Genomic DNA, 27,678 nt, shown 5'->3' with positions numbered 1-27,678 from the left:
AAATAAATTCCAGACTACACAGTATGTAGCACAAAACAATCACTTGCACCATGGACTGACAGATGTATTTATTACCTATTTATGAATATATGTGTAATGTCTGTGTTTCTATATTACACATTTTAAGAATCACTAATCTTTTACCAGGCAGGTAAGAACTGAAGTCTTAATGTTGTATTTAGTTATTCAAATTGAGAATTGAAGTTTGCTGAAGTGTTTCTATGCATGGTGTCAAAATATGTTTATACTCTACATGGCCTAAAGTATGTGGTAGTGTTAGCTATTCTAGTAATTTGACTTTGATTTGGGCCAAGAGGATTTTCTTAGTGATTCTTTCAGAAGCTATGGAGATAGGGAAAGGGACCTGCAGGGTTATTTTAAAGATCATTGCATTAAATCCATCAAGCCCTGCTTAATAGTTTTATTCTTGAAAGGAACTTTTCTTTATATAGGAATTTACAATCAACATGCAGGATTTCTTCCTTAAATTTAATATTACCAAGACATACATTTCTACTAGAATTAATGAAAATAACGTTAGCTATTCTAGTATCACTTTGCAGTCCCCCACCTGCAAACAGCCGACAATATAGTTTAAGTAATTAGGAGCAGAGAATGGACAATTCATTAAGCATTTGAATGTTTTTATTTGCTGATGTGAATACACCATATGATCAAAAGTCTGTGGACACCTGTTCGTCAAATATCTTATTCCAAAATCATGGGAATTAATATGGAGTTGGTCCCCCTTTGCTGCTATAACAGCCTCCAGTCTTCTGGGAAGGCTTTCCTCTAGATGTTGGAATATTGCTGCAGGGACTTGCTTCCATACAGCCACCATTCAGCCATTAGTGAGGTCAGGCACGCTGGGCGATTAGGCCTGGCTTTCAGTCAGTGTTCCAATTCATCCCAAAGGTGTTCGATGGTGTTGAGGTCAGGGCTCTGCACAGGCCAGTCAAGTTCTTCCACACTGATCTCGACAAACCACCCGAGGACAGACAATTGTTACGCGCAACAGCACTCAGCGGTCCCATTCTGTGAGTTTGTGTGGCCTACTACTTCGCAGCTGAGCCGTTGTTGTGCCAAGACAATTCAGCTTCACAAAAACAGCACTTACAGTTGACCAGGGCAACTCTAGCAGGGCAGAAATTTTACAAACTGACTTTGTGGAAAGGTGGCATCCTATGATGGTGCCACGTTGAAAGTCACTGAGATCTTCAGTAGGGGCCATTCTACTGCCAATGTTTTTCTATGGAGATTGCATGGCTGTGTGCTCGATTTTATAAACCTGTTAGCAATGGGTGTGGCCGAAATAGCCGAATCCACTCATTTGAGTTATTTGAGACGAGTTAACATTTATTTTAAATACCACACAATATAGTATTTTAGATTATTAAAAATTTATTATTTGAAAAAATCACATTGTGTAACTCAGTTTTTCATAATCTAAAGTCAAGGCCACTGGCCCTCAAACTAAGTATACTTAGTAGTCCTTTAAAAGTTATTATTACTTTACTTTGGGCATCTCAGGTTAAAGTATATTCACAGTGCTAGTAATTCAATTTGGTAGTCACTAGGTGAAGCTGGTTGAGAGAATGCCAAGAGTGTGCAAAGCTGTCATCAAGGCAAAGGGTGGCAACTTTGAAGATTCTCAAGTATAAAATATATTTTGATTAGTTTAACACTTTTTTGGTTACTACATGATTCCATATGTGTTATTTATAGTTCTGATGTCTTCACTATTATTCTACGATGTAGAAAATAGTTAAAATAAAGAAAAACCCTGGAATGAGTAGGTGTGTCCAAACATTTGACTGGTACTGTATATACAGTATATATTTGTATATAAACTCAGCAAAAAAAGAAACCTCCCTTTTTCAGGACCATGTCTTTCAAAGATAATTAATACAAATCCAAATAACTTCACAGATCTTCATTGTAGAGTGTTTAAACACTGTTTCCCAAGCTTGTTCAATGAACCATAAACAATTAATGAACATGCACCTGTGGAACGGTCGTTAAGAAACTAACAGATTACAGACGGTAGCCAATTAAGGTCACAGTTATGAAAACTTAGGACACTAAAGAGGCTTTTCTACTGACTCTGAAAAACACCAAAAGAAAGATGCCCAGGGTCCCTGCTCATCTGCATGAATGTGCCTTAGGCATGCTGCAAGGAGGCATGAGGACTGCAGATATGGCCAGGGCAATAAATTGCAATGTCCATACTGTGAGACGCCTAAGACAGGGAGACAGGACGGACAGCTGATCATCCTCGCAGTAGCAGACCACGTGTAAAAAAAACCTGCACAGGATCGGTATATCCGAACATCTGTGGGACAGGTACAGGCTGGCAACAACAACTGCCTGAGTTACACCATGAACGCACAATCCCTCCATCAGTGCTGAGACTGTTCGCAATAAGCTGAGAGGCTGGACTGAGGGCTTGTAGGCCTGTTGTAAGGCAGGTCCTCACCAGACATCACCAGCAACAACTTCGCCTATGGGCACAAACCCACCGTCGCTGGACCAGACAGGACTGGCAAAAAGTGTTCTTCACTGACGAGTCGCAGTTTGTCTCACCAGGGTTGATGGTCGGATTCGCATTTATCGTCGGAGGAATGAGCGTCACACCAAGGCCTGCACTCTGGAGTGGGATCGATTTGGAGGTGGAGGGTCCGTCATGGTCTGGGGCGGTGTGTCACAGCGTCATCGGACAGAGATTTTTGTCATTGCAGGCAATCTTAATATTGTGCGTTACAGGGAAGACATCCTCCTCCATCATGTGGTACCCTTCCTGCAGGCTCATCCTGACATGATCCTCCAGCATGACAATGTGTGATTTCCGCTTTGTTCAAGGACACATTATTCCATTTCTGTTAGTCACATGTCTGTGGAACTTGTTCAGTTTATGTCTCAGTTGTTGAATCTTGTTATGTTCATACAAATATTTACACATGTTAATTTTGCTGAAAATAAACACAGTTCACAGTGAGAGGACGTTTGTTTTTTTGCTGAGTTTATATATCCTCATTCTCTGATCACATTTTGCAGACAGTCCTCCACCCCTCTGTTCAAGTTATCCCTCTCTCCTCTTAGTGTTGTTGGTCATTCTCTCTATCTAGGCACCATTCCTGGGGCCACGTTGAACAACAGGCTGAGTTTACAGAGCTTTTCATTCGATGAAAGAGACTCCTCCCACAGGCGCTGGTTGGTCTCCCTCAGAATCGTCACTTCCCCCATCAGGGCTATCCTGTCCTGCTTCTCCTGACCGTCATAGAGAGAGACAAAGAGAGAGAGAGAGAGAGAGAGGTCATTGGGGTTATTTAAAAAGAGATGCTGAGGTGGTCAACACATGGATTTAATGATGACAGATGGGGGTTGTGTATCTGAGATAGAAATGTCTCACCTTTTCCAGGTTGCTCTCTAAGTGTCTCAGCAGCACCTCCAGGTCGTGAAGTCTATCAGACAGATCACTGGGCACTTCACTTTAGAGAAGCAAAACATCTTGTTAATACAGAATAACTTCAACACAAGCTTCATGGGGGAAAAGATTATGTGCTGAAGGTGAATTAAAATATACAACTCCATAATGGCACACTCCATACTATTCCCATGTGCCTTTGAGAATGAATAGCCAGATCTTACAGGACCCACAGTTTCATTAAGTCAGAGTAGAGCCATTATGTGTGTACAGTGGGGCAAAAAAGTTTTTAGTCAGCCACCAATTGTGCAAGTTCTCCCACTTAAAAAGATGAGAGGCCTGTAATTTTCATCATAGGTACACTTCAACTATGACAGACAAAATGAGAAGAAAAAAATCCAGAAAATCACATTGTAGGATTTTTAATGAAATTATTTGCAAATAATGGTGGAAAATAAGTATTTGGTCACCTACAAACAAGCAAGATTTCTGGCTCTCACAGACCTGTAACTTCTTCTTTAAGAGGCTCCTCTGTCCTCCACTCGTTACCTGTATTAATGGCACCTGTTTGAACTTGTTATCAGTATAAAAGACACCTGTCCACAACCTCAGTCACACTCCAAACTCCACTATGGCCAAGACCAAAGAGCTGTCAAAGGACACCAGAAACAAAATTGTAGACCTGCACCAGGCTGGGAAGACTGAATCTGCAATAGGTAAGCAGCTTGGTTTGAAGAAATCAACTGTGGGAGCAATTATTAGGAAATGGAAGCCATACAAGACCACTGATAATCTCCCTCGATCTGGGGCTCAACGCAAGTCTCACCCCGTGGGGTCAAAATGATCACAAGAACGGTGAGCAAAAATCCCAGAACCACACGGGGGGACCTAGTGAATGACCTGCAGAGAGCTGGGACCAAAGTAACAAAGCCTACCATCAGTAACACACTACGCCGCCAGGGACTCAAATCCTGCAGTGCCAGACGTGTCCCACTGCTTAAGCCAGTACATGTCCAGGCCCGTCTGAAGTTTTCTAGAGAGCATTTGGATGATCCAGAAGAAGATTGGGAGAATGTCATATGGTCAGATGAAACCAAAATAGAACTTTTTGGTAAAAACTCAACTCGTCATGTTTGGAGGACAAAGAATGCTGAGTTGCATCCAAAGAACACCATACCTACTGTGAAGAATGGGGGTGGAAACATCATGCTTTGGGGCTGTTTTTCTGCAAAGGGACCAGGACGACTGATCCGTGTAAGGGAAAGAATGAATGGGGCCATGTATCGTCAGATTTTGAGTGAAAACCTCCTTCCATCAGCAAGGGCATTGAAGATGAAACATGGCTGGGTCTTTCAGCATGACAATGATCCCAAACACACCGCCTAGGCAATGAAGAAGTGACTTCGTAAGAAGCATTTCAAGGTCCTGGAATGGCCTAGCCAGTCTCCAGATCTCAACCCCATAGAAAATTTGTGGAAGGAGTTGAAAGTCCATGTTGCCCAGCAACAGCCCCAAAACATCACTGCTCTAGAGGAGATCTGCATGGCGGAATGGGCCAAAATACCAGCAACAGTGTGTGAAAACCTTGTGAAGACTTACAGAAAACGTTTGTACTCTGTCATTGCCAACACAGGGTATATAACAGAGTTTTGAGATAAACTTTTGCTATTGACCAAATACTTATTTTCCACCATAATTTGCAAATAAATTCATTAAAAATCCTACAATATGATTTTCTGGATTTTTTTCCCTCAATTTTGTCTGTCATAGTTGAAGTGTACCTATGATGAAAATTACAGGCCTCTCATCTTTTTAAGTGGGAGAACTTGTACAATTGGTGGCTGACTAAATACTTTTTTGCCCCACTGTATATCCGCACAGTAAAGGGAATGGAACCATAGGGAGAGAGAATGTGTGTACAGTACCTTCTTATTACAGGCTGGAAATTGTAGTCCTGAGGAGGGTAGTAATTGGGTTGGCAAGCCGTGGGTCCACCCTTTGATCCATGCTTCATGGACTTACTGGGGGGAATGGGCTCCACTGTCCTCTGTGCTACAAACATGAAACATAAATGCACCATACACTGATATCACAAAAGTCCCTGCATATTATCATTTAGTCTTAAATGCCATGCATCTCACAAGCATTCATAGGCAAGTTCAGGCACATGGACATGCTTCTTGCACACATACTCTCCTACCCTCATAGGCCTTGGCAGTGTTGACCAGGTTGCTCCACTTCAGGCTCCCTGCAGGGTCTGGTAGGGGGATGTGCCCAGAGTCCCAGGACTCTGTCAGGGACAGCTCAGAGGCAGACAGGTCCTCCAGCCCCGCCAACTCTGAGCAGTCAGACACTGGGGAACAGGCCAGACTGTAGTCCATGGGACCACTGCCTAGACTGATCTCTGTAGAGAGGCTATGACGGCAGTACTAGGGGACAGAAGCAAAATGAGCTGTGGTCAGTTAAATGTGTACATGGACATAATCTTGAACTTTAAAGGTTCAATGCAGCTGTTTTTATCTTAATATCAAATAATTTCTGGGTAACAATTAAGTACCTTACTGGGATTGTTTTCAATTAAAATTGTCAAAATAAAATGAAAATAGCTTCTTAGCAAAGAGCAATTTCTCAAGCAAGCAAGGACTGTCTGGGAGTGGTCTGAGTGGGGATGGAAAAACTGAAAACTACCTGTTATTGGCAGAGAGGTTTGGAACTCTCTTTCTTATTGGTCACTTATGATGTCACCAGGCAGGCCAAAACGCCTTCCCACAAGACAGACTGAAATTTCAATTTCAAGCGGTCTTTTCAAACAGTTCTTACACTAAAAGGGCATTATTATCATTTTCACAATTTCACAGTATTATTCCAACCTCATAGTGTGGAAATATATATAAAACACAGGAAAATCACATCTGTAAGGTTCGTACTCATATTGAATTTGAGTATGTTAGAACAATATTCAACACCTGTGCCTCTATGATGTGTGTTGAGGTCTTAACTCACTGCATCCCTCCCTGATTCCTCTGATGTGTTGTCCATTATGATGAGCCTCCTCAGTTCCTCCTCTAGATTTGTTGTCTTGCGGGTCTGTCGTGGAGAGGGAGGTCCCCGCAGCGAGGCCAGGACACGTGGCTGACCAAACACGTTCTGGGACGTCATGTCCACCTGTCTGATTACAGAGTGGTACCGCACAGTTACTCAGTAATTAATCATCTCAACACGCTGCAAATCCTGTTTGGATCAACTCAATAGAAACTCCTTTGTCAACTCAGATCACATAGCCTTTTCTCTTGCAAATTACAAATTGATGAATTACACATTAATGAAGTAAGTACTTGATACATGAACTATAGAACTGCAATAACTGAAATAATATAGAATAACGTTCTCTCACTCTCTCCCGCTCTTACGCTCAAACTCACCTCTTGATGCTGTTACTGTGAGAGCTGCTGTTGGTCTTGATGGTGTTGCTGTCTATGTTGGTGTTGTCCTTGTGTTGCCAGGTTGTGAGTCTCCTATAGACAGGAACAGTGGGACTGAGGCTTGGCTGGTAGACCGGCTTGGGATGAAGGCTTGGTTGGTAGAGAAGCTTGGGGCTTAGGCTTCGCTGGTGCTGATGCTGCTGCTGGTTTGGTCTGGGCTGCTGCTGGTGCTGGAAAGGCTGACTCTGGTGCTGGCTCTGCTGTCGGCCAGACTGATTAGGGTCCGAGGGGCTGGATCTGATAGTGGCTCTGAGCATGTGAGGTTTGTCCACTGTAGTAGTCTTAAATCCCTGAGTGCTGCTGTAGACACTGCAGGCAAAACAAACACAACCATCTCAGAACCACAGGTACAGCACAAACATAGACAGACACAGCAGTACAAACAAACACACCAAAGAAATGCACACACAGTGCAGATGTGCAAACTCGCACATGGGACGCATAGAGAAATGTCGACATTATTGAGACTTATCCAAGCATTAATCCAATCACTTATTGCTAACCCAATGCCGCACCCAGTGTGTTTGTATGTAACAGTTATGTGTCACACGAAGGTTGTGGTCCCCTCATGTGGGACTCTGCAGCTCTCAGCTGACCCGGAATCATTACATACATCAATCTATACCAGGGTCCCTCCCACTATGGTCTCTGTCTCACTATGCCTGTCTCTCACCTGTGTGTCCCTTTCCACACTCCCTTTTTGCCCCCCTTCCTGTCTCTCACTCCCGCCAGGTGTCTTACCCACCAAGGTGTTCCTCCCTCACTTCCTTACTCCCCCTGTCTGTTACTCACATGGGTCTGAAGACAGCCAGGGCTCTGCGAGGCAGGGGCAGGGTGTGGGCATGGTAGCCCTGGCACTGGTTGAGGGAGACAGGCCTGGCAGAAGAGGATGCCCCCCCTCTTCTCTCAGTGCTGGGGCTGGATATCTGCGGAGGGGGGCTGTATGTGCCCCAGCCATGCAGGGACCTCTGGGGGGCCCTGGGACAGGCATAGTGTGACTTGGCCTCCTGAGGTTGTTTAGTGTCATTGGGGGAGTACAGATCTGGTGTGTCAAAGTCCCTGCCACTGAAGAGGATGTCCAGCCCAACCCCCTGGTGAACCCCCCTCTCACCAAACCAGCCCTTGTGGGCAGTGATACAGGAGGCCATGGCAGAGAGAGTGTCACTGCTGGTGGGGGGGGGGGGGCACAGCAACTCCACCTGAGAAATAGAGTGTGTTGGACAGAGGTGATGGTTGGTATGTTCAATGGCAGCTATGGGAGAATGTATGACCAGACTGGCTTGAAAATGTAAAACTGAGAATTAGGGGGAGAGAAATTAGTAAGCATGTGTGGTAGTACTAGGCACCCTTGTTCAGCCCTAACACGAGCAAAACTCGTTGCCTGGTTTAACTGAGCTAAGGCTTCACTATATGAGAGGAGGGACTGTCCAGAGCCAGGCTAGAAGAGGCACGGGCTATATGCTCTGGCACTGAGGAATAGAGGGCTGATTGTTAATGTGAGTGTGGTCAATGTTCTCCTTGTTAACACATAGCTGCATTGTGCTGCACTGGGATTCGGAGCTCTGGGTTGCTCTGAATAGCACAGATTGAAGAAATTAATGTTGAAGGAATTTATTCATGAAATGTCATCAATTGCTTTTTTCTGCAAGACCTTATTCCATTAATATCAATCAATTTTAACATCCCAACCATAATGCATGTATCAACCAAATCAGTGACCATTCTTCTGGTCATCTTTAGAGAACGTTATTGTTGCAAAAGTGTCTTGGCTCATCCCCACAGGTCAGTGCCTATAGGCCTAATGCGAGCACATAACAACTACAGCAGGCTATCTATCTGTGGTCAAGACCATCAGCAAAATTTCCAAAAGCATCCATCAATCATGACCACTCACAAAACAGCTGGATAACTCTTGTCAATAAGTAATTAGACTATGTTATCAGTCATCACTGGCGTTATGTTGTGGACTGCAGACACAATAATACAATTTCTTAGCCATCATCTGCATATGCTAAATCACATTCCAGAGAAATCAGGGAATAACTTGTAGAGGAAAAACAGAATACTTACCTCTCTTCAGTGTCAATGAGCCAGTTCACATATCCCAAATGAACTCACAGTGCTCTCAGCCTCTGTCCACTGTGTGTGTGTGTCACACAAGCTCCCATAGAATTTCATATTTTTCCTGTCAAATTAGCAGCTATGTTTAATACCCTACTCTTTCTAGCAACCTACTAGTTTTTCAAGAAATTTATGGAATTGTCCAACTTTAATCAATTTGTGATTGCATGTGGCCGTTCCTGCATGTGGGCATTCCTACATCTTCCTACAATGCCCCCTCTCGAGCATCCCATTGGTTTCTGCATGAACGTCCTCCCCCTCGAGCATCCCACTGGTTCCTGCATGAACACCCCCCCCTCGGGCATGCCATCTTTATGCTTGTGCGACACTTTTGATATTCTGGATTTCCACTGATTGTCTATGAGATAAAAAATTTGGTCAAAAGTTTAATAAAAGTTTTATCTGACTTTTAAGGGTGAAGTACACTGTCTATCGGTGTGCTAGCTAGCTACCAATCCTGCCTGCTAGCTAACTAGCACACAGTGTCCTTCGCTCCTGCTTGCTGAACACCTGCCCTCGCTGTTGTTAACAGAACTGCAGGAAAACAGTGCCCAACAAGCGGGGGCAAAGGACACCGTCTACCGGTGTCCTAGCTATCGTTAGCTAAATACCTATTCTGCCTCCTGTGAACCAGAGTCCTAGCTAGCTAACTAACTAACTAGCACCCTGTGTCCTCTAATTCCTGCCCTCACTGTCGTTAGAAGGACATGGTCTACCCGTGGTCCTAGCTAGCTGGCTACCGTTGTTGCCTCCGCCTCTTCTGTGGGGTTTATTGACAGTTGGCATTCAATGTTATGGTGCATTACCGCCATGTGAGAACTCCTTCAAGACTGTTGGAAAAGCATTCCAAGTGAAGCTGGTTTAGAGAATGTCAAGAGCGTGCAAAGCTGTCATTAAGGCAAAGGGTGGCAACTTTGAAGAATCTCATGTGTAAAATATATTTTGATTTGTTTAAACACTTTTTTGGTTACTACATGATTCCATATGTGTTATTTCATAGTTTTGATGTTTTCACAATTATTATACAACGTAGAAAATAGTACAAACAAAGAAAAACCCTGTAATGAGTTGCTGTGTCCAAACTTTTGACTGGTACTGTACATATATATATATATATATATATATATATATATATATATATATATATATATATATATATATATATATATATATGCATTCGAAAAGTATTCAGACCCCTTGAATTTTTTCACATTTTGTTACGTTACAGCCTTATTATAAAATTGAATAACTGTTTGTTCTTATTATCAATCTACACAAAATACCCCATAATGACAAAGGAAAAACCGTTTTTTTGGAAGTTTCTGCAAATTTATTGGGAAAAAATGGAAATATTAAATATACATGAGTATTCAAAACCTTTACTCAGTACTTTGATGTAGAACCTTTGGCAGCGATTACAGCCTTGAGTCTTCTTGGGCACACCGACCGCAAGGCACTACAGAGGGTAGTGCGTACGGCCCAGTACATCACTGGGGCAAAGCTTCCTGCCATCCAGGACCTCTATATCAGGCGGAGTCAGAGGAAGGCCCTAGAAATTGTCAAAGACTCCAGCCACCCTAGTCATAGACTGTTCTCTCTGCTACCGCACTGCAAGTGGTACCAGAGCATCAAGTCGAGGTCCAAAAGGCTTCTTAAAAAATTATTTGGGACTGGGGGGCAGTATTGAGTAGCTTGTATGAATAAGGTGCCCAGAGTAAACAGCCTGCTACTCAGGCCCAGAAGCTCGAATTTGCATATAATTAGTAGATTTTGGTAGAAAACACGCTGAAGTCTAAAACTGTTTGAATGAAGTATGTGAGTATAACAGAACTCATATGGCAGGCAAAAACCTGAGAAAAAATCCAACCATGAAGTGGGAAATCTGAGGTTTGTAGTTTTTCAAGTAATTTCCCATCCAATATACAGTGTCTATGGGCTCATATTGCACTTCCTAAGGCTTCCACTAGATGTCAACAGTCTTTAGAACCTTGTTTCAGGCTTCTACTATGAAGGGGAAGAGAATAAGATCTGTGTGAACCAGGGATCTGGCAGAAAGCCATGAGCTAAGTCATGCTTGCGGCCGTGAGAGCGAGCTATGTTCCCTTTCATTTCTAAAGACGAAGGAATTGTCCGGTTGGAATATTATTTAAGATTTATGATAAAAACATCCTAAAGATTGATTATATACATCGTTTGACATGTTTCTACGAACTGTAATGGAACTGTTTTGACTTTTCGTCTGGACTAAGTGCCTGTGCCATGTGAATTTGGATTTGTGAACTAAACGCGCAAACAAAAAGGAGGTATTTGAACAAAAATGATGGACTTTATCGAACAAAACAAACATTTATTGTGGAACTAGGATTCCTGGGAGTGCATTCCGATGAATATCATCAAAGGTAAGTGAATATTTATAATGCTATTTCTGAGTTTTGTGACACCGCTCCTTGGTTGAAAAATGGCTGTATGTTTTTCTGTGGTTAGGCGCTGACCTAACATAATTGCATGGTGTGCTTTTAACGTAAAGTTTTTTTTAAATCTGACACAGCGGTTGCATTAAGGAGAAGTTTATCTATAATCGTATGTATAACACTTGTATCTTAGATCAATGTTTATGATGAGTATTTCTGTATATTGATGTGGCTCTCTGCACTTTCACCGGATGTTTGTTTGAGACAATGCATTTCTGAACATAACGCACCAATTCCAAATGAGGTTTTTGGACATAAAGATTAACTTTATTGAACAAAACACACATTTATTGTCTTACATGAAGTCCTGGGAGTGCCATCCGGTGAAGATCATCAAAGGTTAGTGATTCATTTTAAACCTATTTCTGTCTTTTGTGACACCTCTCCTTCTTTGGAAAATGGCTGTATGGTTTTCTGTGGCGAGGCGCTGACCTAACATAATCGCAAGGTGTGCTTTCGCGGTAAAGCCTTTTTGAAATCAGACAATGTGACTGGATTAACAAGAAGTTTATCTTTAAAATGGTGTATCATACTTGTATGTTTGAGGAATGTTAATTATGAGATTTCTGTTGTTTGAATTTGGCGCCCTGCAATTTCACTGGCTGTTGGCGAGGTCCCACATATCCCAGAGAAGTTAACAGCTTCTACCCTGAAGCCACAAGACTCCTGAACAGGTAATTAAAGGGCTACCCAAACTCCTCTTTCACTCTGCTGCGTCTCTCGGTTTATAATCTATGCATAGTCACATTAGCTCTACCTACATGTACATATTACCTCAATTACCTCAACTAACTGGTGCCACCCCCCACATTGACTCTGTACCGGTACCCACTCTATATAGCCTCACTATTGTTATTTTACTGCAGCTGCTGAATTATTTGTAACTTTTATTTTCTATTTTATAGTTAACTTTTTTTAAGCATTGTTGGTTAAGGGCTTGTAAGTAAGCATTTCACTGTTAGGTCTACACACCTGTTGTAATCGGCACATGTGACAAATAACATCTTATTTGATATGTTTGATCGAGTTTAAGTCCGGGCTCTGGCTGGGCCACTTAAAGACATTCAGAGACTTGTCCCGAAGCCACTCCTGTGTTGTCTTGGCTGTGTGCTTATGGTTGTTGTCCTGTTGGAAGGTGAACCTTCACCCCAGTCTGAGGTCCTGAGCGCTCTGGAGCAGGTTTTCATCAAGGGTCTGTCTGTACTTTGCTCTGTTCATCTTTCCCTCGATCATGACTAGTCTCCCTGTCCCTGCTGAAAAACATCCCCACAGCATGATGCTGCCACTACCATGCTTCACCATAGGAATGGTGCCAGGTTTCCTCCAGACATGAAGCTTGGCATTCAGGCCAAAGAGTTCAATCTTGGTTAGATCAGACCAGAAAACCTTGTTTCTCATGGTCTGAGAGTCCTTTAGATGCCTTTTGGCAAACTCCAAGTGGGCTGTCATGTGCCTTTTACTGAGGAGTGGCTTCCGTCTGGCCACTCTACCATAAAGGCCTGATTGGTGGAGTGCTGCAGAGATGGTTGTCCTTCTGGAAGGTTCTCCCATCTCAACTGAGGACCTCTGGAGCTCTGCCAGAGTGACCATTGGGTTCTTGGTCACCTCCCTGACCAAGGTCATTCTCCCCTGATTGCTCAGTTTGGCCAGGTGGCCAGCTCTAGGAAGAGTCTTGGTGTTCCAATTTTTTCAGTTTAAGAATGATGGAGGCCACTGTGTTCTTGGGAACCTTCAATGCTGCAGACATGTTTTGGTACACTCAACACAATCCTGTCTCTGAGCTCTACGGACAATTCCTTTGACCTCATAGCTTGGTTTTTGCTCTGACATGCACTGTCACCTGTGGGTTCTTATATAGACAGGTGTGTGCCTTTCCAAATCACGTACAATCAATTGATTGTACCACAGGTGGACTCATATCAAGTTGTAGAAACATCTCAAGGATGATCAATGGAAACAGGATGCACCTAAGCTCAATTACGAGTCTCATAGCAAAGGGTCTGAATACTGAATAAGCCGAAGGACACCATCCCAACCATGAAGCACGGGGGTGGCAGCATCATGTTGTGGGGGTGCTTTGCTGCCGGAGGGACTGGTACACTTCACAAAATAGATGGCACCATGAGGGAGGAAAAGTATGTGGATATATTGAAGCAACATCTCAAGACATCAGTCAGGAAGTTAAAGCTTGGTCGCAAATGGGTCTTCCAAATGGACAATGACCCCAAGCATACTTCCAAAGTTGGGGCAAAATTACTCCACAACAGACATCTCTCACAGCCAAAGCTGTGAGATGCACCATGCCTCCTACAAACCCTGTCCGAGTCTTCAAGCCAGAGGAGGAGGTCCAGTCCATTTCAGACATTGATTGTCTGAAGAGAATCATCATCCCCATCTTGAACCAGCTGGAGCAGGCAGATAAACAAGGTTATGAGGAGTACAGTGCTGCCCTGCTGGAGGTGGTCCGCTCACACTCACATACCCTGAACTCTGAGATTATTCAATTCATTAAGGTGTTGCTTCTAAGCCAAGTGGGGGTGCAGGAGCCTTCATGGAGGCAGCTGGGGAGCTGGAAGAACCTGGAAGCCCTGGAGCTGCTCCAAGACGTGGACCTGGTGATGCTGGGGGTGCCCCTGACTGACACCGACCCGGAGTTGCACCATATAGCCCGCACCTTTCTGGAAAAAGCTCACCAACCATCAAGATCACCAACCAGACCACCCTGAGGGGCAAGCTGAGGCAGATCGGTTTGGAGTGAGCCTGGGGACAAGTTTAGGTTGATTGTGAAATACAGTGTGAAAAATTCTGAAAATCGGTGATCAAAATACATTTTCTATCACAGCGACCATATTATTTTTGGCAAGCCCAATTGATTCTGGCTTCGGACATATAAAATGTATATGTAAAACTATTTCAAAGATGCATACTTTCCGATTTCCCGAGCTCACTTGTTTAGCCTAAATCACTTGCGCTGATCACACTTTGAAATTCAAAGGGGAAGTTCTAGAGGTTATGCTAGATGTTGATGGACTAAGAGATCAGCCAATTAAAAACAACGGTTGTTTTGTCCATTCCTGCCATAGACTACCCGTCAAGTCCCATTCTGAGGGGCTCGGAAACCAGACATCTCCACAGAGATGGTGGGCGAGATTACAATCAACCCTATCATCAGTAAGAAATATCTCATGCAACTGCTGAAAATACTGACTGAAGACTTAGAGCTCATGGTGCAAAGGAAGCCAGAGCAAAAGAAGAAGAAGAAAGCAGAATGTCCCCAGCTTACTCAGACCAGAAGTATGTTTGTGGACTTCAGGAAACAGCAGAGGGAGCACCCCCCTATCCACATCGATGGGACAGTAGTGGAGAGGGTAGTAAGTTAAGTTCCTCGGCGTACACATCACAGACAAACTGAATTGGTCCACCCACACAGACAGCATCGTGAAGAAGGCGCAGCAGCGCCTCTTCAACCTCAGGAGGCTGAAGAAATTAGGCTTGTCACCAAAAGCACTCACAAACTTCTACAGATGCACAATCGAGAGCATCCTGCTCCGCCCACAACAGGCTCTCCAGAGGGTAGTGAGGTCTGCACAACGCAAACTACCTGCCCTCCAGGACACCTACACCACACGATGTCACAGGAAGGCCATAAAGATCATCAAGGACAACAACCACCCGAGCCACTGCCTGTTCACCCCGCTATCATCCAGAAGGCGAGGTCAGTACAAGTGCATCAAAGCAGGGACAGAGAGACTGAAAAACAGCTTGTATCTCAAGGCCATCAGACTGTTAAACAGCCACCACTAACATTGAGTGGCTGCTGCCAACACACTGACTCAACTCCAGCCACATTAATAATGGGAATTGATGGAAATTTATGTAAAATATATCACTAGCCACTTTAAACAATGCTACTTAATATAATGTTTACATACCCTACATTACTCATCTCATTTGTATATGTATATACTGTACTCTATATCATCTACTGCATCTTTATGTAATACATGTATCACTGGCCACTTTAAACTATGCCACTTTGTTTACATACCCTACATTACTCATCTCATATGTATATACTGTACTCGATAGCATCTTGCCTATGCCGTTCTGTACCATCACTCATTCATATATCTTTATGTACATCAACATTCTTCATCCCTTTACACTTGTGTATAAGGTAGTAGTTTTGGAATTGTCAGGTTAGATTACTCGTTGGTTATTACTGCATTGTCGGAACTAGAAGCACAAGCATTTCGCTACACTTGCATTAACATCTGCTAACCATGTGTATGTGACAAATAAATTTGATTTGATTTATACAGCAAACACCTCTGATTATTACACACAACCCAGCACTACAATATGTCCTCTTAGTTATCACTCTTCTCCCTGTTTCAGGCATGACCATTACAGAGAAGCTTCCACCAGTCATATCCGTTAAAAAGCAAGGTAAGTAACATCTGCATTATATTTTACCCATAGGGTAGCCATAGGGGAAAGGCATAGGGTACTTCAGAGAGACATGAAGGCAAAGTTAAAGCATGTTAGGTGCAGTATGCAGAGAATCTCAGCCAGATGGTTTTTCAGCATTTGACTAAATTGGTAATAGTCTCTCCATCTCTCATGACAAGGAAATCAGGTGATAATCCCTGAGCTGACAGTCAGTAGTACCAGCAGAGAATCTGTGATGCCTGTGGAGGTGAAGGAGAAGGGAAAAGCCTCTCTGTTCCCCCCAGTATTCCCGCCTCCTCATGCCAGTGCCCCCAAACAGTGTGTCAAGAACAGGCCCTTCAAGCCGCTGGCCAGACAGAAGGTGGTGGAGGTTGTTGAGAAACAGGAGGTTCTGGTGTTCAACGACCCTTTGCTGTACATCTACAGGAAGTCCCGTAGGCTCACTGCTGCTAAGACAGACCCCCTGCCGGTCCAGGCCAGTGACTCAGGCTTGTCCTCCTCACTGCAGGCCCCCTTCGTCCCTGCCCCTCACCCTGTCCCAGAGTACTACCGCCTCCAGCCCAGCAGGGACGAGGCGGTCGCCAACTGGAGGGAGAGCCTCCACAAGCTGGTCTCCCGCTATGGCTTCCACTCCCAGAAAGCATCCAAGGCTGCCCTGCCTTACACTGCATTCTGTCCAGGGCCTCCTGTTCCTCTCTCTGTCACAGAGCCCCAGGCCAAGTCTATGGCCCACAGCCTTCCCCAGCTGCCTTCCAGGCCTGTGGGCCAGTGTGCCTTGGGTGAGCGGGTGGGGGATATGACCTAGGTAAGGAGGAAGACCTGGGAAAGACCCTCCTCTCAGTTCCAGCATGAGCTTCCTCTGCCCTGGCAGCTGGGCAGCTACACTCTGTGTTCGCGGGGGCAGAGCAGGTATGAGAGGCTGGAGCTGGACTGGACCAGGAGCTCTGATGCTCACACACTGGCACACCCCCCTCTCAGCCCCGCCTGCCAAGGATTTGCCCTTTCTTAGCGAAAGGGAAGAGGACTCATGTGGGACCCATAGAGTTATATTTGAACCATATCAGGGATATATTAACAGAGCTTATAGTCTGGCAACATATACATGAATACATATTTTTTACCAAAGTTAACTAGCATTATTTTTCATATACTATAATTTTTTTGCAACTAGTAGAGCTCTTTCTATTCCCAGTTACAAATAAAACATTTTTGTTCAGCAACCTCTGTTCAGCTGACAAACTGCTGTGAGCCTGACAAATAACACAGGACAACAATTACTGCAAGACATGTGTAAGTTGGTCCACATTTTAATGGCTTCCATTTGAGTAGCCTGTCTAAGAAACCAGTTGCAGACTTTTCTCCAAATATCACAATTGTTCAGTTCTACGTTCCAAGCTGCCAATTTGATGAGCTGCTACTCATATAATACTACTAAATCAATAAACACACTAATTGCTGTACATATGCTCTTTGCCTTAATGTCTTAGTTGTAGAGAAAAGATGGGGGGCGGGACCATAACTGTCTCATCAATATAAAAATATATCTGCAGTGGCACTCCTTAAATAAAAATGTATAAACAGTACGAGTCAAAAGTCTGGACACACCTATTCATTCAAGGGTTTTCTTTATGGTAGAATTATAGTGAAGACATCAAAACTATGAAATAACACATATGGAAACATATAGTAACCAAAAAAGAGTTATACAAATAAAAAATATATTTTATATTCTTCAAAAAAGCCACCCTTTCGCTTGATGATAGCGTTGCACACTCTTGGCATTCTCTCAACCAGCTTCATGAGTTCCCACATATGTTGAGCACTTGTTGGCTGCCTTTCCTTAACTCTGCGGTCCAAGTCATCCCAAACCATCACAATTGGGTTGAAGTCAGATTATTATGGAGGCCAGGTCATCTGATGCACCCCTCAATCACTCTCCTTCTTGGTTAAATAGCCCTTATACAGCCTGGAGGTGTGTTGGGTCATTGTCCTGTTGAAAAACAAATGATAGTCCCATTAAGCGCAAACCAGATGGGATGGCGTATCGCTGCAGAATGCTGTGGTAGGCATGCTGGTTACGTGTGCCTTGAATTATAAATAAATCACTGACAGTGTCACCAGCAAAGCACCCCCACACCTCCTACTCCACGCTTCACAGTGGGAACCACACATGCAGAGATCATCATTCACCTACTCTGCATCAAACAAAGACACAGCGGTTGGAACCAAAAATCTCAAATTTGGACTCATCAGACCAAAGGACATATTTCCACCGATCTAATATCCATTGCTCGTTTTTCTTGGCCCAAGCAAGTCTCTTCTTATTATTGGTGTCCTTTAGTAGTGGTTTCTTTCCAGGACATTGACCATAAAGGCCTGATTCACAGTCTCCTCTGAACAGTTGATGTTGAGATGTGTCTGTTATTTGAACTCTGTGAAGCATTTGTGAGTTGCAGTCTGAGGTGCAGTTAACTCTAAGGAACTTATCCTCTGCAGCAGAGGTAACTCTGGGTCTTCCTTTCTTGTGACGGCCCTCATCAGAGACAGTTTCATCATAGCGCTTGCGGGTTTTTGCAACTGCACTTGAAGAAACTTTAAAAGTTGAAATTTACTGTATTGACTAACCTTCATGTCTTCAAGTAATGATGGACAGTCAGTTCACTTTGCTTATTTGAGCTGTTCTTGCCATAATATGGATTTGGTCTTTTACCAATTAGGGCTGTATACCACCCCTACCTTGTCACAACATAACTGATTGGTTTAACAAACTATAGTTTTGGCAAGTCAGTTAGGACATCTACTTTGTGCATGACACAAGTGAATTTTTTCAACAATTGTTTGTTTACAGATTATTTCACTGTATCACAATTCCAGTGGGTCAGAGGTTTACATATACTAAGTTGACTGTGCCTTTAAACCGCTTGGAAAATTCCAGAAAATGTCATGGCTTTAGAAGCTTCTGATACACTAATTGACATCATTTCAATTGGAGGTGTACCTGTGGATGCATTTCAAGACCTGCCTACCTTCAAACTCAGTGCCTCTTTTCTTGACATGATGGGAAAATCAAGTTTAAATCAGCCAAGACCTTCACAAGTCTGGTTCATCCTTGGGAGCAATTTACAAATGCCTGAAGGTACCACGTTTATCTGTACAAACAATAGTACACAAGTATAAACACCATGGGACTACGCAACTGTCATACTGCTCAGGACGTATTTTGGATGCGAAAAGTGCAAATCAATCCCAGAACAGAAAAGGACCTTGTGAAGATGCTGGAGGAAACAGGTATAAAAGTATCTATATGCACAGTAAAACAAGTCCTATATCGACATAACCTGAAAGGCCGCTCAGCAAGGAAGAGCCACTGCTCCAAAACCACCATAAAAAAAGCCAGACTACGGTTTGCAACTGCACATGGGGATCGTACTTTTTGGAGTAATGTTCTCTGGTCTGATGAAACAAAAATAAACTGTTTGGCCTTAATGACCATCGTTATGTTTGGAGGAAAAAGGGGGAGGCTTGCAAGCCGAAGAACTCCATCCCAACCATGAAGCACGGGGGTGGTGCTTTGAAGCATGTTGTGGGGGTGATTTGCTGCAGGAGGGACGGGTACACTTCACAAAATAGATGGCATCATGAAGGAGGGAATTTATGTGGATATACTGAAGCAACGTCTCAAGACATCAGTCAGGAAGTTAAAGCTTGGGCGCAAATGGGTCTTCCAAATGGACAATGACCCCAAGCATACTTCCAAAGTTGTGGCAAAATGGCTTAAGGACAACAAAGTCAAGGTATTGGAGTGGCCATCACAAAGCCCTGACCTCAATCCCATAGAAAATGTGTGGGCAGAACTGAAAAGGCGTGTGCGAGCAAGGAGGCCTACAAACCTGACTCAGTTACAACAGCTCTGTCAGGAGGAATGGGCCAAAATTCACACAACTTATTGTGGGAAGCTTGTTGTAGGCTACCCTAAACATTTGACCCAAGTTAAAAACATTTAACTTGCTTCCGAATACTAATTGAGTGCATGTAAACTTCTGACCCACTGGGAATGTGATGAAAGAAATAAAAACTGAAATAAATCGCTACTATTATTCTGACATTTCACATTCTTATAAGAAAGTGGTGATCCTAACTGCCGGAAGACAGGCATTTTGTACTAGGATTAAATGTCAGGAATTGTGAAAAACTGGGTTTAAATGTATTTGGCGAAGGTGTATGTAAACTTCCGACTTCAACTTAGTGTGTGTGTGTATAGATCTTTATTTTATATAATCAATTTTAGAATAAGGCTGTAATGTAACAAAATGTTAAATTCGGGGGGGGGGGGGGGGTCTGCTGACTTACTAAACACACTGTACATGAATGCAGCTGACATTACATTAAAGCCATTAGAAGCAGTTTATCATAGCACACTACGCTTTATTACGGGCGATAGGTTCAGAACACATCAGAACCTACCAGAAAGTAGGCTGGCCCTCATTGAAGTCACGTAGGTCAATTCATTGCTTTCTTTAATCTATAAAGCGATCTTACAAAAACAAACACTCGTACCTAACGTCATTAATGATGTGGTTAAAAACACCAACACAGAATCCAAGTCCAATTTGTGAACAGTCTCTCGGTTATCCAACCCTCTAAGGTGAAACGTGACGTGGCCATTCAGATACGGTATGGTTCAGGTGGGAGGGGGTGTTTTGGTTTTGATGAGGTTCTGTCAGTCAGATTGAGGTTCAGGTCTGGTAAGGCAGTATGTCAGTCAGGATGTTGATGAGGTTGTCCAGCCCCCACAGGTACCCGTCCTCTCGGTTGCCCTCTTCCCAGGGGGTGCGGTGGTCCAGGGTGAGAGGAGGCGGCAGGGGAACAGTCTTCCCAAAATCAATCATCCATACTCCAGTCTTCCCTGTACTGTCATGCACAAAAAGCAGGGAGCTGCCCACAACCTGCAGAGAGAGAGAGACAGATGTTAGTGTGCACCTCTCCATACATAGACCAGCATCAAGAAATGCATTATACTGTGAAAGCAGTGCAAAACAGCTTACCTCGTGTGTCCTGAAGAAGTCGGATGTCTCCAACACCAGTCGAAGCTCCTTCAGTCGTCTTAGATATCCCTTCTGAAAATGGAGAAGAGAAATGTAATCCTGAACGAGGAAGGGGGATGACGGGGGTAAGATTAACAGCGACACACACTCACCACAATTAGAGCGTTGCAATCCACATAGTCCTGCAGTGCCTCCTTCACCGCTTCTCTGCTCTTGGTCCTTTTGAAGTTTGTGTTGCACACACCATCAGCCTTCTAAACAGGCATTTAACAATGTTGTAGACAGTCACATCAAATTATTGGCACCCTTGATTATAAAAAAAATGTCAACTACAAAATACATACAGTACAAATACCATGCTATATTGCTCCAAAACATTTGGAAATTATATTATACTAATATTGCTCAGAGAAAGACATTTGTTAAATTATTGGCAACCCTAAATATTCTTAGAAATAACATCTCCCTTTGAAGAACTGTTTTTTCGCCTTCCACTGCTTCCCGTTTCACTGGGGTATAAACATTGGGTCAAATCCCTTTGTCATCCATCCCCATGCAGAAATGCAAAAAACTCATAAATGGAGACAAATGGTTGTCTCTTTATAAATCCCAACAATGGGTGCAACAACAAAAACTGTGTATAGAAAAATAAATACTATTACTACCACTATTAGGGCAACAATTAAGAAGTTGAAAACCCCTGGAACAGTGGTCAACTTACCTGGTGGAGGACGCGTGTGGGCACCTTCATTTAAAATATATTTTGGCAACATCCTTACTACATTTAGGTACATTTAGGTCTGAAAGGCACTTGCCTATTGGGCAAGTCAGGAATATTTGTTGGGTTCCCAAAGATTATAGCCACTTGCCCATAAATTTGGGAATAGTTAATTACACGCAGAAATGGCATAACTGTTCAGGCCCTAAAACAACAGGGAGGAAACAGAAAAATAAATAAAATTGACTGACCTGCTAGCGACATTGGACACGCAACTTTTGCCAAGCGTGAGACGCTCCTATGAAACTTGGGCCCCAGTGTAGGTCCTATGCTAGGTTATTGAAATTATTTGCAGTATGGTTGTTTTCGGTTTTAAAAATCACCTGCCTAATGGGAAAACCCCAAAGCAGTCTGAAATTGTCAGTCTTTCACTTAAACAAAACAATGGGTATGAACCAAAAATATGTTTTTAGGCTAGGCCTAGTGGAATTCTTTGCTGTTTCGAGTTGTATTTTTTTTTTATCAACTGGGGCAACCTCAGAGTAGTTATTTTGTATTTATTTTTTACCAGGTAAGTTGACTGAGAACACTATCATTTAGAGTAAAGACCTGGGGACTAGTTACAGGGGGGGGTGGATGAGCCAATTGGAAGCTGGGGGTGATTAGGTGGCCATGATGGTATGAGGACCAGATTGGGAATTTAGCCAGGACACCAGGGTTAACGCCATGGGATCTTTAGTAACCACAGAGTCAGGACACCTGTTTAATGTCCCATCTGAAAGGCAGCACTAATCACTGCCCTGGGGCATTGGTACATTGGTCTAAAAACAAAGGAAAGAGTGCCTCCTACTGGCCCTCCAACACCACTTCCAGCAGCATCTGGTCTCCCATCCAAGACCAATCCTGCTTAACTTCAGAGGCAAGCCAGCAGTGGGATTCAGGGTGGTATGCTGCTGGCTACTTGCTCAGTTCACTTGCACCAGGCAACCCTCAAAGTCAATCCCTGCATCCTTATCTCTAGGACTATGCAGGGAAAAAAGTGGGAAGAGGGAAGTTCTCTCTCTCTCTCACTCAAATGTTCAAGCATTGAAAAAGAGATTGTAGACAACTAATGGTTCAGGCTATAGTATGAGGAAGCATTGCCCACTAATGTTTGTACCATGTTTTGTGCTGCTACCATGTGTTGTTGCCTTGCATTGTTGTTGTCTTAGGTCTCTCTTTATGTAGCGTTGTCTCTCTCGTCATGATGCGTGTTTTGTCCTATATTTGTCCTATAAGACAGGAGGTTTTTGGTATACCGTCAATGTAAATAAGAATGTTCTAAACTGACTTGCCTAGTTAAATAAAGGTTCAATAATAAATACTTTTTTTATTTTTTATGTAAAAGTATGATTTAAGTTCATTTCAGATATTTCTAGCATCTGAAACCCTACTTCTTTAAAGAGTATCTTAAATAAATCCACTGTCTGCTAAATGACTAAGATGTCATTTCTCTTCCAACGTTCACCAGCCTCGGCTCCGGTCATACAGCACTTAAGCCATAGAAACACAATGGATCAATACAGCTGACCAACTTATCTCGTCTCCCTGCATTTGTCTGTCTGTGTGTGTGTGTGTGTCCATGCCTTGATTCCCTCGATGCGGAAACCCAGAGTGGTGGTGGAACTCAGGGTCTCTCTCCACTGCATGTATCTGGTCTTGAGTACTGCCTGTAGGGCTTGCTCCTCTGCAGTGGGGGCCTCTGGGTCCACGTCCACCATCTTCTCATACATGTCTTGACGAGGCTGTGGACGCTCCCGAGCCTTCGTCAGCTCCTCCTCCAGGTATGTCCTAACAGAGCAGACAGCTCAATATTATATACATACTCATCACAAGACAACACACCCAGAGCTAAAGAACACTTTAGCCCAGAGGTTGGTTTAATCTGGGTCAGGGTAAACCAGCTCCCAGTGCCTCTAAATCACACAGTCACACACCGGGTGCCAATCTTGCAGTCCATGATGGCGGGGGAGTTGAAGTGAGTGAGCAGGTCATCCATCATGTTGTAGTCCTGTTCAGCCCGCTGCACCACTCCGTGGTAGCCTGGTACGAAGGGCCTCAAAGAGTCCTCCATCAGCCTCTGCAGGCACTGTTGCTCCCCCTCAGTGTAGCGCTTCAGCAGCATCCCATAGTCCCCTGCATGGAAGCTCCCTGGCACACCAGCCACAAAAGAGGGGGGAGGGAGACGATGCATGTTATATGTTCAAAACACATTTGGTACTACACAGCCATTTTTATCAGCAGTAAGAAATACTAACTTCACAAAACCATCAAGGCAGCAAAAGACCAATTAAAGATAGCCCGACAAAGAACCAACCTGCATGTCCAACCACTTGTACCCAGGGCTGTGGCTTCTTGGGGGGCACGGAGAGGGGAGGCAAAGTCCCTGTACTTCCAGGTTTCTTCCATGTGACGCCCTGCATGGGAAGAGCAAGCAATCTTGCACATTACACCTCACAACCCCATTCCTTAGCGTACAGTGCAACACTTCTAGCTTACATTTCCTTCTCCGTCTGTCCTACTCCCTTGTAACTCCACTGAGAGACTCCGTCATGAGAAAGACAACCTCAGACTTCAGACTCCGTCACACAACTTGTTGACCTATGGCTGAGTGTCTCTATGGAAACAGCCATTGACAGACTACTAGACTGAGCCAAGACATGTAGGAGAGGTTGGGCTGGAATCTTACGCAACAGTAGCTATTAAAAATATTGCCTAGTCAGACCATTATTACCGTTCCTGCTGGCCGATGTGCGTTATTAGGTAGATAATGTTAAGTGTAGCACAGAATTTTCAACCAAACCTTTACTTGCCAAAATTCCCAACTTGGAAGACAACACGTGCTAAAAGTCTAGTTTCAGGGGGTTCTTTGAATTTAGAAAATGCTCCATTATTACATTCAATAAATGTTTTGTGCCACGAAGTAGTCCAACAAATTATTTTTAATAACGGAGCATTTTCTAAATTCAAACGAACTGGACATGGTAGTTTAGAAGAAGTGTTGTCTTCCAAGTCGGAAATCGGGAAGAATGGCCAAGTAAAGGGTCTCTGTGCTACGTTTAACATTACCTACCTATTAACGCATATCGGCCAGCAGGAACAGTAATGGCCTGACTCGACAATATTTTTAATAGCTGGCGCAACAGCTGCACACATTCATCAAACATTTACAGGCTGCTGGACTTGTTTTGATCAAAGATGTAGTGAATGTGAGACCACACCCACACGTTAAAGTACCACAGTGAGTATGCAAAGTGGGTGTTCAAATCAAATTTATTTGTCACATACACATGGTTAGCAGATGTTAATGCGAGTGTAGCGAAATGCTTGTGCTTCTAGTTCCGACAATGCAGTAATAACCAACGAGTAATCTAACAATTCCAAAACTACTACCTTATACACACAAGTGTAAAGGGATAAAGAATATGGACATAAAGATATATGAATGGGTGATGGTACAGAACGGCATAGGCAAGATGCATTAGATGGTATCGAGTGTTGAGTTTGTTGTTCTGCTCTAGGTCTCGGTAGTTTGACAATATTCTAAAACATGTCCCCCAGTATGTATAGATGAGGATATGCATTTATGTGGAAATACTTGCCCAATCTGTTCTCCATTAGTGTAGTGGCCTGCAGCTACAACCCCCCAGGTAAGGAGAGTATACACCTTAAGGAGTTGACCAAACCTTTTTGTTCTTCAAAACTTAGTTGTCTAGAAGTAGACTACTTTCTTTCTATACAAATACAATGAGATTTCAAATAATAATTGTCCCATCTTTGTCCAATCTCTAATATATCCCCCCACATCTATGTCCATCCTTTTTCTATCACCCATTCCCTCTCTCCTGCATGTTGTCAACTGTAGGATAGTGGGCAGCCAGAGCAGATAAACTCCATAAATGATGGATGCCAAGGGAGAGGCCTGTGTAGTATTAGGGAATGAGAGGGTGGAAAACCTTGGTTCATGTAGACAATACTCACTATATATCACTGGAGTGTTGCTAGTAAACATGATGCAACACCCTGGTGCTGCCAGGGGTGAAATTCTGTAATCATCTCTGTATCAGTCTAATACTCTTTAATGCCCGAAAATGTTATGTAGCTGCGAGCATTATTCAAATAGCCTATCCCCAGCTCAGCCTATAGAGTGACAGGCTTTGAGCCTCGGTCTGTAGATACAGAGGGATGAGGAGAGGGAGCGAGAGAGGGCACCTAGGAGACAGATCACACGTGTTTCGAGTTTCTGTGCCATTGTGGACTTCTTTTCCCTTTGCAGTCACAGTAATAAAAAAAAGGCATAAGATGTACTGGCATGACAGGTGGACATTTACCGGGACTGGAGAAATCTCGCACGTTGTCCTCATTTCCAGTGGTTTAGGCTAAATTTAGCAGAACTGTTGAGCCAAAGCTAGTTCTAGTCATATAATCTAATGAAACCTGCATCTCCCTGAGCAGAATGTTACATTATTTCAGACTCATGCTGATCTGTCCCATCATATGGCAGCTGATAGAGTATGATATCATCAACATAATATTGGTTGGGCCCTCTCCATCACAGGGGCGCACAATGTTAACCCGCACACACTCACCCGGGGAACATCATCAGGGAAGCCGCGGTCGTCCTCGTATTCTTCAAAAGACGAGGCGGGTGACAACCCAGACAATGAGGCGTTTGACAACTTTCTGAGTAGAAGTGATGCGGGGGAGCCTCCGAACCCACTGTCCGAGCAAATCGAATCCTCGTCGGGATGAGAGCCAACGGAGATCCCGCTAACCCTGATGGACTCCAATTCAATTCGGCATGGGCTTGTATTACATTTGACCACCAGTTGTGGAACATTTTCGTGTGCGTTTTCGCAATGTGAAAGGAAATCAGCGGCATGTTTTGTAGAGTCTGCCTTCCCGTTTGCCGACCATACAGGAACCCCCGATACGTTTGGGTAACTGTGGTTCATATCCCCCATACTCATCGGGTTATGAGCTGTGGTCAGTGGGTTTTAGTCATACTCATCGGAAATTTAGCGGTGAATGAGTGCAGCCTCACCTGATTTAGCTGCTGCCGAGGTTTGCTAGCTAATCCAAACGAAAAGAGAGCCACGGTGCATTTCATCTCCGAATGGAAACAATAACCTGGCTGATCTCAGCAACTCTATGCCCCTTTGAACCATCCAAAACAGTTTAACCACCTAAGCAGGCCTATTGTTACATTACCTTTTGCACGGGCAATAAGACAGATATTGCGATGTTTTAATTAGCAAACACATTCACATTTTTATAACCGCGACCAAATGTTTTCAACCAGATGCTGGCAGCAATTCTTCGTCACCACATAGGGGTGCTAGATTTACATGAGTTATTCTTTAGCCACTCCCTGTTGACCCAGTTAACTCCGCCCATAAGCTACACTGCGTTGGCCACATGTTAATCATCGATAAGTGGCTGTCTTGCCATGGGGCTGGAGCTCAGTTTATGATAATGAACTTGTCTTGCCTTTATTTTCTGGAGAATTGCCATTTTAGTTTTAAATGGTTATAAAGTATTGAGCACGTGCTACATAAGCACCGCATTTTGCATTCGTAACTAAAACCCATTGAAAGAGAGGACATTCAATGTTAAAATGTGTAAAGTTATGAATGATCCTCTAAGAAACAACTTCTGATAGATGGTGATTTAGTTAAGTGGAAAGCATCTGACATTTTGTTAGCAGTGGAGGTCAAATATATACACTGCTCAAAAAAATAAAGGGAACACTTAAACAACACAATGTAACTCCAAGTCAATCACACTTCTGTGAAATCAAACTGTCCACTTAGGAAGCAACACTGATTGACAATACATTTCACATGCTGTTGTGCAAATGGAATAGACAACAGGTGGAAATTATAGGCAATTAAGCAAGACACCCCCAATAAAGGAGTGGTTCTGC

At 43.5% G+C, this 27,678-nt stretch overlaps 2 protein-coding genes across 3 annotated transcripts; both read right to left on the bottom strand.

Moving 5' to 3' along the window:
* Positions 1-28: 28 nt before the first annotated feature.
* On the bottom strand, positions 29-9,246 carry LOC135548444 (signal-induced proliferation-associated 1-like protein 3). Its single transcript, XM_064978059.1, has 8 exons — positions 8,977-9,246; positions 7,699-8,105; positions 6,847-7,215; positions 6,428-6,593; positions 5,625-5,853; positions 5,350-5,476; positions 3,410-3,488; positions 29-3,267 (listed from the first exon to the last, which is right to left on the bottom strand). The coding sequence occupies exons 2-8, from the start codon at positions 8,052-8,054 to the stop codon at positions 3,118-3,120; spliced, it is 1,476 nt and encodes a 491-aa protein (XP_064834131.1). The 5' UTR covers positions 8,055-8,105; positions 8,977-9,246; the 3' UTR covers positions 29-3,117.
* Positions 9,247-20,196: 10,950 nt separating this feature from the next.
* Positions 20,197-27,090, bottom strand: LOC135548443 (inositol-trisphosphate 3-kinase C-like). 2 transcript variants are annotated; one of them, XM_064978056.1, is made up of 7 exons: positions 26,342-27,090; positions 24,070-24,169; positions 23,690-23,903; positions 23,339-23,543; positions 21,148-21,249; positions 20,996-21,067; positions 20,197-20,896 (listed from the first exon to the last, which is right to left on the bottom strand). In XM_064978056.1, exons 1-7 carry the CDS (start codon positions 26,720-26,722, stop codon positions 20,687-20,689), a joined length of 1,284 nt encoding a protein of 427 aa, XP_064834128.1. In that variant the 5' UTR covers positions 26,723-27,090; the 3' UTR covers positions 20,197-20,686. The 2 variants fall into 2 exon arrangements, with proteins under 2 accessions (XP_064834128.1, XP_064834129.1); XM_064978057.1 differs by having other exon boundaries at positions 26,797-27,090.
* Between the last annotated feature and the right edge of the window lie 588 nt (positions 27,091-27,678).

Source organism: Oncorhynchus masou, chromosome 11 (assembly GCF_036934945.1).
Source record: "Oncorhynchus masou masou isolate Uvic2021 chromosome 11, UVic_Omas_1.1, whole genome shotgun sequence".
Classification (NCBI taxonomy): domain Eukaryota; kingdom Metazoa; phylum Chordata; class Actinopteri; order Salmoniformes; family Salmonidae; genus Oncorhynchus; species Oncorhynchus masou.
This window is presented reverse-complemented; position numbering and strand designations above follow the sequence as displayed.